Below are 16,586 nucleotides of genomic sequence, written 5' to 3'. Positions count from 1 at the left end.
ATAATCACTCTCTTGGTGTATCTATGTCCTCTCATGGATTCTCTCAAGCTGTGCTGATGGTATTGCAGGCTTCTTGGATTTCAGCATGATTGCCCGATATAATCATCGATGACGGCTGTCATGTCAGTTTCTTCTATACTACATCAGGAGGATTTTGCCATAGGCTGCTCAAGTGCTTGTTCGGTCTCTTGTCATTTCCAAACTGCACTACAGCAACTCTCTGCTGGCAGGTGTACCTCTGAGCACAATTGGATGTCTGCAAATGATCCAGAATGCAGCTGTGTGACTTGTTTTTAACCTGCCTAAGATCTTCCACACCACCCCATTGCTGTTCTTCCTCCACTGGCTTCTGGTAGCAGTATGCATCAAAACACTGATGCTTGCCTACAAAGCCAAAAATGGACCAGCAGCCCCTTACCACAAAGCATTACTCCTTGCAATACACCATGCTCCCTCAGATCTTCTAGCACCGCTTGACTGGTCCCGCTATCTCTCAGGGTACAAGGTAGGTATACATCATGTCCCTCGGATCTGTACACTTGGCCCATTTTCCTGCCTTTCAATGCATCAAGAACTCACTGTTCACTTAGTGCCTAATATATCCCACCCATCGACAAGTGCCATTATCAAAAAAAAATCAGTGCTATTCATGTCACATTTCAATGGTTTTAATGTTCTACCACTTTCTGTACCTCTTCTCACATGAGTGCCAGTGTATGAGACTTTTGGGTGACTGAAGCCCTTGTTATGTTGAACTAGTCTTCATCAAAGGTTGCTAACAAGGTTAAGGTTGCTAAGGTTGCTTTTTTCTCAACCTTCCACCATTATTAACAGAACTTTGCAAACCAGAAGTGCTCATTGATAGATACAGACTTTTTTTACAGACTTTTCTGGGTAAACTTGACATGTCTACTTCTGCTATCAAGAACTCCAAAGGTAGTTGAACGGATTGAGCTCAACAAAGTTGCAAGTGAACACATTTGTTTGACTTTTTAGTGGTACCTCAAGGACATGCAGGATTTTATGACTACATGATTTGAGGATTATTATCATGAGTCTCATGAGGTCCTGACAGGTCTATCAAAATCACATTTTCTTTCTAATTTCTTATTTTATTTTAATAAAGCATACCCATTTACATTTCAACCCCCCTGTGATCAAATCAAATCTATGCCCATGACTTGCTTCATCCATTTGCCACATGTTACCAGAAGACTTGAAGCTACTTGGAGTGTGAGGTACAAGACACCATGAGTGAAATAAAAAATGTTGTTGCACTGCCTGATTGACAGCTTGGTGTCCCTTGTAGTTTCCTGTACTACCACATCATCCCATGAATATTTCTTGTACTGAAGAATACAACTCAGCTAAGCCCTTTGATTTACTGGGTTTCACCAAGTGAATATGATGTCTATTAATTTTCCCCAATTTTAATACTTGCCTTGCATGTCATAACCCTAGACTGGGAAGGTTATGGAATCCTAGCCTGAGACCATAGAGTGAAGTTAATGATCATGTGCATCATGGTCTATTGACAAAGCCTTATACTCAGCAAAATAGCTGCCCATTATCGGAAAACAAAGCAAGGAAGGTGTTCTTGCTGACCATGGATGAGCCTCCCCAGGAGGAGACCTTGTCAGCTGATCAGTATAGAGTGAAATTAATGATCATGTGCAAGTCAGCTGAGCCCATGTTACCTCAGAAAGACGATGACTTTAAACAGAGGTGCAACTGAGACTGCCCTGCATGACACCAGTGATAGTATAACCTCTTCAGCTAAATGAAAGTCTGTTGACAAAACCACACCAGCCCAGTTTAAGGTCTGTGCTAAGGTGTCTACAGGCAAGCCAGATGCTGATAATGTGGCCTTTCCACCAGCCAGAGGCCTTCTGAAGCTCGTTAGGATGTCATTACTTTGTTTCTTTTAGAAACATTACAATTAGAACCCCTTTTGCACAAAGGTGTATTTTAATGTTATTATATACCAACAACTGTTGGCCACAAAGGCATTGAATGTTTTGCCCTCCACACACTACTCAATGCAAGTTTTCTTCCTTAGGAATTACATCATATGTGCATTTCAAATGAAGTGCTGCCTTACTTCTTTGCCAGATCACCTTTAAGATCTTTCAGAAATGGCAGAGAAACCTGCTGCATCAATGGACTATTTTAACACTTCACCTGATTCAACCTTTTGCAGATGATGTGGCCATCAGCCCAACTTGCCCAGCTTTGTTCCACCTTTGCAAATGATATCTTCACTTGTTCTAGGAAGTGCCAGCCTCATGTTAAACTGCCACCCCATCTGGACCATGCAGTCATGCTTTGGAAGCCACGATTTTAAGAGGGGGAATTCTGATACAAATTCCTCAATTGACATGGATGCTCTTTGGTCTGAATTCATATGCTTCTTTATGGCCATGTGCATTTGCTAATCTGAAAATAGACTTGTCCTGTCATTTTGTTTCCTTACTGTGTCCAGGTGTTCTGTGTTAAGTCTTTATATACCCTGTCTAAGTTTGTACAGTTACTTGTGTTATTTATTACTGAAGATTACCCTTTTCCCATTCTATGGCCATAATAAACACCACACTGATTTTGGCTACTTGTGCATCATCCATTGACTGCACATGGAAATGCACTACAATTATTAGGTGCAGGAAAACCTAATCATTACAGAACAAGGTGTGAATTTTTTGGAAGTGTTAGCAAAATGTATTAATAGATTATATAGATTTTCTGGGATGTCCCATATTAGTAAACTTGGTAATAAATAATCGAATGATTAAAAACTGTACTGATAAAGCCATATGTATTTTATTAACCCCTTAAATACTTAAAAACATTGTAAAAGCAAGGGCACAGGCAAGCCTTTTGCATTGTGCATTATCTGTGGCAAGTGTATTAGCTGGTGACAGGCAGACACCAATAAGCCTTAGTTTAGTGGCAGGTCACCTAAGAACATAATTTGCTACCTGAATAAGGAGACTGGACATATAAAACCTCTTTGCTCTACTTTCTAGAATGTGCTGTGATTATCATTCAGTGGCAATTGACCCAGAAGCCATGCATTTTACTCAATACTCTACAAACGTAGAGTTTCAGTCATTTTTTCTTAAAGATTTCAGTATATTTCACAGTGGGGTTTTGAAAAAAATAGATGAATGTTTACTTGGCAAATATAGACGGTCCATAAAAAAACTAATTCAGGTGTTTGCCCAAGCAAACACACTCTTTACCTTTCAGACATTATTGATTTTAAGGCCTTTAAATCAATAACAGCGCATATACAGTTACCAACTTCTTTATTTTAATGAAAATCATTTTAATATTTTTGTAACCCAAAAAAATTCACTTCTGGACCAGTTATCACATCACATTAGATTGTTCAGATTGTTAAAATTTTTTTCAATATATATTGTTTTTAAATTTAAAAAAAACTAACAGAAAAATAAATATATCAATTTTGTCTTAATAAGTAAAAGATTTATTTCTTTGAAATAGAAAAAACTCAATAAAATTACACTATAAAGTACAAGATTTTCAAAATATAATTATATATATATATATAATTTAAAAAAATAACATTCTTACAAAATTATATAAATTATAATAAAAATGAATGGCTTTTCTGAAAAAAAAAAAAAAACTTACAATATTGCCATTTAGACATAAGTTACTGTGTATTTACCAATACTGCAGGAAATGGAAAAACATAATTATATACATATATGAATTATTGAAAAACAATAAAAAAGAAAAGTATTTAAATTATTAAATTCTGACAGATAAAGTGCAGCCTCAAACATGAAAAAAGCTTTCCTGGAAACCCTACATGTTTTCAGTTCAAACATGAAAGTTATAAAGGCAGAAGTTACATAAGCCTAGCATTAGAAAGACTTTGTTCTTTTACTGTGGCCCTGATGGTGAAATCAAGAGAAGTGTAAACATGGAATATGAAGCAAATGATGATGCCACATCCCCATCTGAATATGTTTTAGGACAGGAAGTGCTTTAAAAATAAACGAAAAGACAACTTGTTGCAAACTATGTGGATGTGATATTTTGTCTTTTGTGGTTGGTAAAAGGTTTCTGCGTCGGATTTTAGAATGAATTCTAAATTTTTGCCTAAAACAAACAAAATCTAAAAATCTAACCAATATCAATTCAAAACTAACATATGTAAAGAAAAGTCTTAAGTTAATATAATTGACTAAAACATGACAAACACGCACGCACACACACAAACACACACACACACACACACACACACACACACACACACACACACACACACACACACTCAGACACCATTTACTAATGCTTAACGTAACCAAAACAGTAGCTAAAAAGCTTTGAGAACTTTGGTAAAACATATCATGTTTATACTAGATATGCAGATTTAGATATAATCTAATATATATATATCTAAGCTTTACATTCCAACAGCAAGCCAACATTAGTGTGTCACATTTACCATAATGTCTTCTTAGACCTTCATTTAAGCATGTGGCAATAATTAAATGTTTACCCATCTCATTGGGTAACCAAGCAGAGGTCAGGCCAGTGGCCTCAGATGAAAACTAAACAAACAATACAGTGAAAAATCTTGGAGCCTCCAATTGTTATAGAGGTGTCAATTCAGTTGCAAATATATATTTCTTAAATGCAATTAGAATATTGCATATATAAACATCTTGCATTAAAGGGAGTAAAGAACAGGATGCTTTGCTAAAGTAGTCAGTTATCAATTCTGTTCAGCTGGATTGCTTTATACTATTACTGTATATAATGTTTCTCTGGGTATTTGAATGTGTATTTATGATCTCAAAAAATATCTCTGGAATATTTAGGGTAAAAATGACTTTTTGCAACATAGACTTCTTTCTAACACTCCTTATTTGTTTATGTGCACCCACAGGACTCCACAATCATGTCAGGTACATCAGTCTTCACAATACTGTGCTGTGAGTTAAAATAAACCATAGAGAGTGGACGCCTCTGGATGGGAACACAGCAGGATGAGACAGCCGTGTGAATGCCATTGGCCTTCAGCTGGCTGAACACTGTGGCATGAAAGGAGGAAGCGATGCCTGGTGAACCAGCCAGGTGTTGTGGGCACTGGCCCATACAGTAGTTCATATGGTAGCCCTCAGGTGCGATGATCCAGTCTTGCCACTGGATGTCTTGGAACTTGATGTAGAAGTCCTTCTTGCAGCAGACGCTGACATCATCACCGCAACTCAGAGAGCGCTTTCTCACTGTGTGTTTGGGGTCATCATCACGGAGCTGTACCTGTGCCACCAGGTAGGACCTCTGGGATGCATCAACACCACTTTGTCTGCACAGGTTTTGGCCTCCCACCTTGCAGTGCACTTCCAGCTGCAAACTCTGCTCCACACCATCCAGAAAGGCTTGCAGGGTGCGGGTGATAGGGAAGGATTGCCATCCACCCTGCGCTACCTCAATGCTGCGTTGGAGCAGGAGGGTCCGGTTGCCATTGTTTCCGTCTGACAAGTACACCTGGGCAGAGACACGGCCAGCCAGGGAGGAACTGTTGGCTGGGTGCACATAGACCCATAGAGAAGACTGTAGCACCTGAATGTGTCGACCTTGCTCCTGCAGAAACTGGAAGGTCAAGATGGAGTTGATACCGTTGGAATCCACATCATCTAGAAAGGAAGTGAAAGCAACAGATTCAGGATTAAGAGGACAAAAAAATTGATGGCTCTTTATGAAACTTGGAAGCGAGAAACGGTAAAAGTTTCGAATGGAATTATAAAAATATACAGTGTATCCATTAATTTTGTTTATTGTACTATTTTTGACAAATACAGAAGGAATCATCAGCATGAATATTTACAGCATCAGCTTCAATTTTTTCAGAACTGGGTTACATGAAGTCAGTTAAACACTGGAGGTTTGTTATTTAGTGCTGATCTGTGTCTCTGCAGTAAATTTTAAAGACTGTCTTTGTGGAGTGTTTCACTATCAGAATCCCTTGAAGAATACATTTTTGTTGCATCAAAACAGATAAATAAATATATAAAAATATATAAAAAATCTCATATGTCAAACTATTACACATTGTCTACTACAAGAATATTACATAAGTAGACTATATAAGAACATCTGAAACTAACTACTGTAAGTAATAGCATATCTAGTATACCTACTAAACTATACATATCTAAAGTAAATAATACTTTTGCAACAAGGGGGCTATATGATATTTCAAGAAACTTTAATAAGAAAAGTGTATAGCTGCGTATGAAACATTACTGACATAATGACACAAAATAGTACTGGTTTTAGTATTACATAACAATATGCTGGTTTCTAAACTAAATTAAACTAAAGAAAACTAAATTAAATAAAACTCCTTACCCATATTTGCAAAACTGACTATCTCATACGCCTGGTCTGTGTGCTGTGCGCTTGCCAAGTTGTTCTCCAGCTCCACTGTTCCATCCGCTCTTACGCGTCCCGCATGCAGCTTGCGCAAAGCTGTGGCGAGGGCGGCACGCGGCAACGTCTGCGTGATGTTGGGTCTCTCCCGCAAGTGCAGCTTGCTCAGAATCTGCTTTTTGGCAAGTTCGATAAGGAATTGCTCCTCCGAACCCTTGACTACCTGTTGAACGCCGCATGTCGTGCAGCCAGTCACCGCTCCAAGGCCTTCGGGCACTAGTGCGCTCAGCAACACGAGCGAAGTGACCACAAATCCGCGCCACCCATCACCACACGGGTACGCCCTGACGGCTGGATAGGCAAAAGAAGTTGGTGCCATAGCTGACCACATGTTAGAGCCTTTTTTGACTTCAGGACCTTTAGTATTCTCTATGATGGGCAGAGAAGAGATGATGCTGTCGCTAGAAGGCGACTGTCACGCGCCGCTGAGGCCGGTTTGTAGCAGAGGCAGAGAGTAAAGCTGGGGTAATCCACCAAAAGTTATGACACGTCCAATGAGCGCACCAATGAACGAGTCAGGACACTCCAACGGGCGCGCACGTACGCACGCGAATACTCACACAGAGAAGTGCGCTCACACACACGCAGAGAGAGAGAGAGAGAGAGAGAGAGAGAGAGAGAGAGAGAGAGAGAGAGAGAGAGAGAGAGAGTAATAAAAGGTACTACTAGTATGGCCTTTTAGGACAAGAAAACAAACAGAAGGGATACAGTACGTGCCATATAACCACACTAGAAGGCCTAAATACTGGCTCCTAGTAAGCGCATCACATGAAGACAGACAGAGAGAGACAGAGAGAGTGACAGAGAGAGAAGTCCAGAGCTCATGATCTTTGTCCCAATGACCTCCATCCTGCCACACATCCAAACCAAACACAACTTTACGAAAGCATGCGGAAGCACGTGTTGTAAATATCATGCAATCGGCTGTTCACCTCCATGGGAAAGAATAGACCTAATCTAATGGTTTTCAGGGTCGCGGAATGGAGGTAGCTATTTTAAAATGGATTGTTTGTTGCTGAAACTGTGACTTAAACACCATCAATGTGCTTTTTTTTTTTTTGCACAAAGCACTTTCCACATGTCGACTTACACGTTTAATTAACCTTGATATTAAGTGTAAGCATATATCTCAAATGTTTCTATTCTAAACTCTTAGAGTTCTATTAGAACTCAAAACTAACAACAGTCCAGTTTTCCTAAAATGCCCAGTCGCCACCTAGCAGCAGGATCCTGGAGGTGCAAAAAAAGATGGGACACGAGAGCAACAGGTGTCAGTCAAGTGTTTTGCATGATTTATTTAGGCTGGAGAAATTAAAGTCCATGGATTAAACACCAATTTCTAAGTCGTCGAGCAATAGACTACATTTACATTTGACATTTTAAACTGAAAGCTTTTAAGAGACACAGGAACTCCCATCCCAACACACACACACACACACACACACACACACACACACACACACACACACACACACACACACACACACACACACACACACACACACACACACCAAAAAAAAAAAAAAAGATCTGTGTACCTTCAGGACAATCTATTAAGAGAAGCAAACAGATATTTCCAGGAATAGTTAACAAAAATACACTGAGGGCATCTATTAACCCCACCTTCATCAGAACTCAATAGTGGTAAGTATAGCAATGAGAGAGAGAGAGAGAGAGAGAGAGAGAGAGAGAGAGAGAGATGTAATAAAAGTTACTACTAATATGGCCTTTTAGTACAAACAGAAGGGATACAGTACGTGCCATAGAGGAAACATATTTCAATTCAATTATTCAAATAAGAATTTGTTCAAAAATTGAGATCCCAGTAGAAAACCACATTCCACTAGATTAGATTCTGCACAATTTTTTTCAGTAGTTTTTCAGAAAAACCAGGTTCAACAATACATTTAGAAAATTGTAACTTTTTGTTTGCAGCTTTCTAGAGCATTTAAGGTCAATTTATGCACCTTAAATCATTGTATCCACATTTCCAGGTGAAATATACAAATTAAATTTACAAAATATTAGGGATATCATCTCAGTGACAAAAAGATACAGTTTATTGGTATTTTTTCTGAGAGTGTAATTTTTTTATATCTTTTTTTTTTGGAACTTTACACAAACGCATGAATCATGCAATCATGAAGTAGTGAGTTAACCTGTACCTTGGACTGAACAAGAGCATGATCTGGATTTTTACAGGTGGCCTCATATGCACGCTGTTGACTGTGGAACAAAGGTCACAAGAAACTTCCAACTAAGAGAACCATTACCCTTCAAATATAGCTGATGTAATAAACTGTCTGGAAGATGTCTAGGTTATGATGTCACTTTTATTGTTGTCCATTCATCATAGTTAATAACACAGCACACTTTCAATAGATGTAACCAAACTTGTATTAGCTGATTATACATTATTTTATTTTGGAAGAATATGTATAGGTTAATGATAATGTATGAATAATTTGACTTTATTATTTTGAAAAAAATACCAAAAAGGTATAATCTAAAATTAAATAAAATTTTCTGTCATGTTAATATTTAGAAGGCACAACCCTGTTAATATGTTGGAGACCAAAGATTGTTCCCGTTCTACTTTGACACATAAGGCTGTGTTTAATAGGACTAGTTTCCTTTAATAGGAAAAATAACTCATTTAATAGATGATAAGGTGAATTAAGCACATTGTGAAGTCATGGGAAACCATGATGTCTAAGGAGGTATTTCAGAGCAGACATTGGTGAACCAGATGTCATAACAAGATGTCAATGTGCCTTATGGTGTGCAGTGTGAGTTCACGTCTAAGGTAAAAGCAGAAAAACCTTGATAATATTCTTTCAGGGAAAGAAAAAGAATTTCACAGAAAGATGATGTAAACACACAACACAGAAATAAAGAATACATGCCATGTTCTTCCATATAGAAACAAATAAATTATAGTAGAATGTTTAAAAAAAGCACAGAAACAGGAGAATCAAACATGTCCAGAGGTTCAGCACAGACATTTTACATAGAGTACACATTTCAAGAAAAATAGCCTGCAGCCCACTAAAGCTTTTACAATGGTATGGCTATTTGAATGTCTGCAATAAACAGATTGACCACGAGGTGGCGTTACACAGAAGTACAAAGAAGTTTGGGTGAAGATGAAATCCCTGAAACACACAAAACAAAGCTCTTTACGATGCTTTCACAAATATAATTCAATTTGCATAAACAGAATCAGATTTTATACTTTTGATTTTATACTATTTGCTTGGTTTGGTTTGCCACTGCATACAAATTACATATAAGATTGTCTTGTATGCCACCTACCGTGAGGTTTTGAACGTTTTATACTTGTTTAGTTGAGTGTTTTCACCATACATTTTCAGGCAATACAGGGGAAAAAAAGAACAATCTATATTTATTTTAGCTGAAAGAAAACAAAACAAGAAAACTAACAAAAATTTCTCCAGCAAGTCAGACTATGCTTTCCAGCTGTGTCTATGAAATTGATATAGATTGCATCACCTCAGCTCTCTCTGTAGTGCTATGGAACACCTAGTGTCTGGATGAGAATTTCAACCTTATAAAATCATTTTAGCCAATGTTTAAAATTGCATTTGAACTAATGCATAAAGTTTAAAGTAATTGTTTATCATTTGCCACAATATAGTAGATTTTCTACCTCTACACTGGATACTTAAAAAAAAAAAAGAGGAAATATTAAGAGTCCATCAAACTTCTGTATTCATCACGCAGTTCATGTTAAATAAATGAATACATTAATTCATGTATTCATGTATTCATGTTAAATAAATGAATACATGAATTAATCTAGAAATCTATTATATACACTTACAAGTCAAACATTTCAGTTAATGTTAACATCAAACCTCATAAATAGTTGTTTTAAGTATTTGAGAACTCCAGAGATTTTCCACTTACAACAATCACTAGAGTTTATACAGGATGGTGTGAAAAACAAACAAGCAAAAAAAGAAATAAAACTAAACTAGAGGTGGATTGACAGCAACAGCAGAAGACCAAATCGGCTTCTACTCCTGTCAGCGACAAACAGGAATCTAGGGCTATAATGGGCACATGCTCACCAAAACTGGATAACCAGAGATTGGGAAAACCTCACCTGGTCTATTTCCAACAACCATGCCACAAAGTCAAAGTTCTAAGATCACATTTTTTTTCCCTTCGAGGTGACGATAAACTGTATCTCCTGACCTGCATTTACATGAGTTTCTGCATTGTGCTGCTGACACACAATTGTCTGATTGAATAACTGCATTGATGAGGAAGTGTACCTATTAAAGTAACCAGTTAAAGTGCGCAATGTAACAAAAGTGAATAAACTTCACGGACTCTCGGACTCACGGACTCTCAAGTTATAAATCCTGTGCTCACTGAAACAAAATTGAGTACCAAATTGATTTCCAACTTGCATGAGCATGGTTATAAAATGACTTAATACAGAACATATCCAATTTTGTCTGAATCATGTCTCCACATTTAAAGGAATTGCCATAGGAATAAAGAAAAGGTCAACTAAAAATCAGTTGAAATATTAAATACTGTTACAGAAGTAATCAGGAGGCATAAAATGTGCCATATCACCACTAATCAGAACTGCAGTTCTATACCACAGGAATATACCACAGTGAATGCATAGTCCTGAGTGCATAGTCCTAAGCATGGAGGTGGGAGTGACGTATGGGGGGGATTCGGATTTTAATTAAAGGTGCACTGACTTTTGTTGCATTGAGTTTCTATTGTGGGGCTTTCACTGGTTCATCAGTTGTTCTTCCTTGAACCACTTTTGGTAGGTACTGACCACTGACCACTTCATAATGGGAACACACAAAAAACAGTCACTGAACCAGTCATCTAGACATCACAATGTGGCCAGGCCTTGAGTTTTATCAAAGACATGCATAGGAGCAGGCTGGAACAGATTTGTACCTGGTTTATTAAATGGAAATTGCATTCTAGACAATTGTACACTTTGTGCATTTTTGCATTTGCATTTATCGGATGATCAACAAATGGGTGTGATGTTCAGGTGTCCACGTACTTCTGGACATATAGACAGATAAAACGTTCTTGAAGTGAAAGTTTGTAAAGTTTACATTTGTATTAGACTAATTCGAATACAAAGCACACATAAAGTTAGTTTGTCGTATAAATTAATTATTTTTTCAATTAACGTTTTATTATATTACACTTAATTAGCAGCATTTGCTAGTTTGTTGACATCATAATACTACTGTTGTAAATATATATATACACCCATATATGTATATATATATATATATATATATATATATATATATATATATATACACCCATATATGTATATATATATATATATGAGTAATATATAATATAATATAATATAATATAATATATATATATATATATATATATATATATATATATATATATATATATATATATATATATATAAATAAATAAATAAATGTGGGATCAAAGCTAATTTGTGCGTTCTGTCATACAGCGCGTCTGACAGCGCCGGAGATGTGAAACTAGCTAAGATAAGTTAGGCTAAGCTAAGCTAAGCTAAACTAAGCTAAGCTAAGCTAGATGATAGCGGCTCTAACAGCATTAACCAACCGTTGTTGACTAGCGTGCTTAGCTAACGGTCAGTGAGAGTCACCCAGCAACCTGGTGTGCACGAGCTGCCGTTTGACAGCACAGGCTGTTATTCACTGGACAGACAGACAGACAGACAGACAGACAGACATGCACATAAGCGCTGAAAGCGTTTAGCTCTCTGAATGAAACACCCGCACGCTGGCATTTTGTGACTATCACGTCTCGCATGCTGTAACAAGCTACCGATAAGTTAATGGTCCGGGTGTTAGAGACCTAAGGCTAGACAAACTAGACGGAAAAATCAAACTAGTTAACATTTTAATCAACCGGTGTCGAAGCTCAATATATAACGGAGGAGTTTGACGTTTCGCTGCTTTGAATGCACACGTAAATACACGGTAAGTTAACACAAGTTTATCCCCAGTGACTCGTGTTTCCCATTGATACTTCTGTAACGTTTTAGTAATGTAACTCGGCTAGCTAACTAACCCGTAGCTTGCTTCAAACTTGGCTATAGCTACGGCTAACTGGCTAGTTAACTAGCAGGCGCTCTGACCTGTTTATTGAACACGGCACAAGGGTAATTAGTTAGCTAGCAGTCTCGCTAGCGTGATACAGCGTAGCTAAAAGAAATGTTTGCCTGTTTATGGGCTGTAAACGTTATTCATACATTTGTTTTCAACCTTTTGTCACCGTATGTATAGTATCATTAGGGAAATAGTCGTTTTTTGGGTGGATACCGTTTTCATGTATTGTAGCTAAGAAGGCTAATCTACTAATATTAGCTGTATATCATAGCTGTGTTTTCAGTATGATGGGTTTGTCGCATCCACGATGAGAGACAGAAAGAGCTCCTGATTTCATCTCACATTGTGGATAATCACTCACAGGCCAACATAATCACGCTCTGGTGACAAATGAGAAGCTCGCAAAGTTTCCCCAATTAATAATTTATAGATTTTTTAATACATTTTACTTGGTTGATATGAACCTTTTTGATTTTCCATGCAGCAGTTTTATTAAATGCTGAGTGAACTGATCTGTAGCACTGTTCTCTCTCTGTCGTGATTGAGTCTAGACCAGGGGGAGTCAGATAACATTTGTAAGGGTTCAGTTACATAACATTCATTGCTTTGGAAATATCTGATAAAGCGTCTAACACAACTAGAATGTTGACAATATTTAATCAACCTGTTGAATGAATGTTTGATTATTAGTATTCTCCTCACACCTCCAAAGATGGGAGGTTTTACTACCCTTCCTTGTGATTCATGGATTTCTCCTGTTACTCTAATTTTTCCCCTCGGTCCAAAGACGTGTTGTAGGCTAACTGGAATCTGCAAATTGTCTGTAGTGTGTTTGTGTATGTGTGTGCATGTGTGTGTGCATTTGTGCCCTACATTGGGTTGGCACCCTGGCCATGATGTCTCCATTCTTGTGCCCCAAGTCCTCTGGGACTCTCCCCAGGTTCCAAGTGACCCTGTGTATGATAATCAATACAGATGGATTGATAGATTCGGTTAGGTTTTGTTTATTAGCATGCTAGAATATGAATTTGACTAACAGTAAAAGTTTTCTCAAAAACGATCTGTATTTCACTAATCAGAATACGGGGAGGAAATGAAATGATCTGTGCAATTGATCCTTTTTGAACGATTGTCTCTCACCCTGATCCAATGAGTCTCTGAATTATTGACATAAATGCATAAATAAATTATTGACATAAATGTATGTGATTGGATAAACCACATTAGAGGATCTAGTGGCATGTTTCATGTAACGACACGTGGTGATTTTAATTAATTAATTAATTTTTTTGGGTTGTCATCCCACAAGCACTTGGTTTTGTCAGCTTTACTGAGTTCTTGTTAAATATATTCTTTACTGTGCTTGGCGGCATTGAGAGGTACCGAAGGAATTTATCCACCAGTAGAAACTCTTACAGACCTGTGCTGCTGTGGTAGAATGTGCTGTGCTATTCTCCATAGAAGAAATATTCACTGTTGATTAGTTATTTTAAAACACAACAAGCTGTGATTGATGTCTGTATATATCTAAAATGTTTGTCTATTCTGCTGTGTGCCTTTCTAGCATGGAAGAATAAACAAACTGTTTTTCTTTGGCCTTCCAGGAGCCATGATCCTGATTGCATTTTATTACTCAACTGTCCTCACAAATAGGTTTTTATATAGAGTGAGGTATTACCTTGCTCTTTGTTTTGTTCAGTACGCATTATGATATCATTTTGAGGACGATAAAACATGCCTAACCTATACTGAAAAGCCATTTGCTTTGCGCACAACAATCTGCAAGAACATGCCTTTCAGAAGAAAGGACCTTTACAAATGCCAGTAAAATCAGTGTGTCTATGAAAAGCACGGTGCCCCGGACACAAACCCGGCATCTCCGTTGCCGCGTTGCCTGTGATTGGATTTTCTAAAAACCCTTTTAACACTTCAGTTGTGAAAGCGCTAGTTCTCTAAGCCTTATGTAACATGTTGTGTTTCCAGTATAGATCCAGAAGGTACAGCTGTAGTGAAATTCGACTCTCCTCATGTCTCTCTGAGAACCAAAGCAGCCCTAATGCTCTCAGTGGCGTAAAACATTCCTGCCTCTCGCCCTGATAAATTGATAATGCAGATAATTACAACTTGCTGTAAGTACAAGCACCGCCATTGTGAATAATTTAGATCAAATCGATTCTCTCATATTTCTTCTAGTTTGCTAAAATAGCGAGTACCCTTCTCATTGTGGTTAGTTCCTAAAAGTGTTGTCGTACATCAAGCACAGGATCGAAAATGCACAATCAAATGCTTCATATTGCAGCTAGATTTGCAGTGTCTTTAGCTTTACTTTGATTTTTTTATTTAAAATGTAAGGTTTAAGGCTTTCAAGAGAACTGCTTTCTTGCAAGGCAAATTTTATTCCCATTTGTCTGACCATTGCTTTAGATCCTTGCATGCTGTCACCATGACCAACGTTTATAGCAGTGACTCTTACCTTGTGTTCACACCAGTGAGCGACAACATGATAGGCGTGTATTCAGAGCTACGGTTTCAGGGAAAGTGACAAACACGCACAGCTCAGCTCTCTCTTCTCATCATATTGATCAAAATTGTTTGTGATATTTTTACCAAATATGTTTTGTTTTCTTTTGTTGATATTTTTGCATTTCCTTAAACCAAACATGTGAATGTGCAGAACTACAGGTTTGCCCACATGCCTCCATGTGTTAATGCATTTGGTTCAAATTTTTTTGTCATTAATTGGGACTATTAACAAAGGCTGGTCATATTTTATTAACAGATGCTCAGATGCCGAGTGCATCGTCCCCAAATGTGCAACGCAGCTTTTAAGATACACATTTGTTATAATAATAATAATAATAATAATAATAATAATAATGAGTATAACTTCTCAAATTGGTTTATCCCTGCTTGAGAACTGTCTGATATTTGGCAATGAGAGCTCGGTGTCAGCTATAACAATGTGCAGCTTTATTTGGTTCGTTCCTCCCACGTCCAGCAGTGAGTCATATATGCCAGTGATGTTTAGCAGGAAGCACTGCTCAGATATTGATGAGGGAGAATCCACTGTATTACGTCTTAATGCGCTCTGCACATTGAAAATCGCATTTCACAATCATTTACTACAATTTAGCAGAAAAAGGTTTGTAGGCTAATCCAAATGAACATTTTTATGAGGTTTGATTAAAGGTTTGATCTTCTTGCTCATGCCTTAATGTTGATAATAATCTCACACTTTTGAAGCACCATAGACACACACAGAATCTTCGTCTTTCTATGTGCAGCTTTTTTTACAGCATCGTAACTGAAATTTGTAAAGTTTGTGATTTCCGCAATATATTTTGCATATAATCTTGCATTATGTCATGGCGTGCATATGATTTGGAGCATAACAAACAGTTCACATTGGTGAGTCTCCTTCTAGATACATATATAAAGGAGCTTTTGTAGCACACGTGTTTCCCAACTAACAAGATTTGTGTTTATGCTACTGTGATTTATTTATTCAAAAAATGGTCGTTTTCTTCCCCTTTGTATATGGGTCACGGCATCTCTAAACTCGGACGTTACTGTAACATAACAAAAGAAACATGCATGCGAATCAAGACATACGGTACTTGTGCACATTCTCTTGATGCCTGTTTTTTGTGGTTGGTTTACAGCAGAAGCAGAATAGCTTTTTTTGTGCTTCAGAGATTAGAAATGCTATTTATAGACATCTACTGGTGCACCAAGTGTGTGGTGCTGCTGCATCTCCCTCTCTCCCTCACTCCTTCTCTCTACTTCCCTCTCTCTCTCTCTCTCTCTCTCTCTCTCTATCTCTCTCTGTCTCTCTTGCTCGCTTACTCGCTCACTCTTTTTCACTTTCCCACATATTTACCATGCTGTTAATTTCTGTCTTCTCACCTCTCGCATCTTTATTTCATTTGATTCAATTCCTGCCTTTTGTTTCTATATTAGGTATTTTCATCTTTTGTCCTC

General features: G+C 37.6%; 2 protein-coding genes across 14 annotated transcripts in view; one reads left to right on the top strand and one right to left on the bottom strand.

Moving 5' to 3' along the window:
- Window positions 1-3,603: 3,603 nt before the first annotated feature.
- LOC113642706 (inhibin beta B chain) lies at window positions 3,604-7,027 on the bottom strand. The gene is made up of 2 exons (XM_027146319.2): window positions 6,388-7,027; window positions 3,604-5,672 (listed from the first exon to the last, which is right to left on the bottom strand). Exons 1-2 carry the CDS (start codon window positions 6,797-6,799, stop codon window positions 4,906-4,908), a joined length of 1,179 nt encoding a protein of 392 aa, XP_027002120.2. The 5' UTR covers window positions 6,800-7,027; the 3' UTR covers window positions 3,604-4,905.
- Window positions 7,028-11,970: 4,943 nt separating this feature from the next.
- LOC113642963 (R3H domain-containing protein 2) overlaps window positions 11,971-16,586 on the top strand; it is a 50,268-nt gene continuing 45,652 nt past the window's right edge. For 8 of the 13 annotated variants that reach the window (XM_047813688.1, XM_047813687.1, XM_047813694.1 and 5 more), the window contains exon 1: window positions 11,973-12,476. The gene's annotated coding sequence lies outside the window, so the exon portion shown is untranslated. Of the gene's footprint in view, window positions 12,477-16,586 lie in introns of all 13 variants that reach the window. The other 5 variants (XM_047813697.1, XM_047813696.1, XM_027146861.2 and 2 more) reach the window with 3 other exon arrangements.

The sequence above is a fragment of the Tachysurus fulvidraco genome, chromosome 5 (genome assembly GCF_022655615.1).
Source record: "Tachysurus fulvidraco isolate hzauxx_2018 chromosome 5, HZAU_PFXX_2.0, whole genome shotgun sequence".
NCBI lineage: Eukaryota > Metazoa > Chordata > Actinopteri > Siluriformes > Bagridae > Tachysurus > Tachysurus fulvidraco.
The sequence above is the reverse complement of the archived record's forward strand: the minus strand, read 5'-3'. Positions and strand labels throughout refer to the sequence as shown.

Bases quoted from the DNA above. Each gene is read 5' to 3' on its own strand.
- LOC113642706 (XM_027146319.2), bottom strand. From the start codon at position 6,799: ATGTGGTCAGCTATGGCACCAACTTCTTTTGCCTATCCAGCCGTCAGG. The intron at 5,673-6,387 runs GTAAGGAGTTTT...CTTCCTTTCTAG, and splicing joins AGTCAGTTTTGCAAATATGG to ATGATGTGGATTCCAACGGT.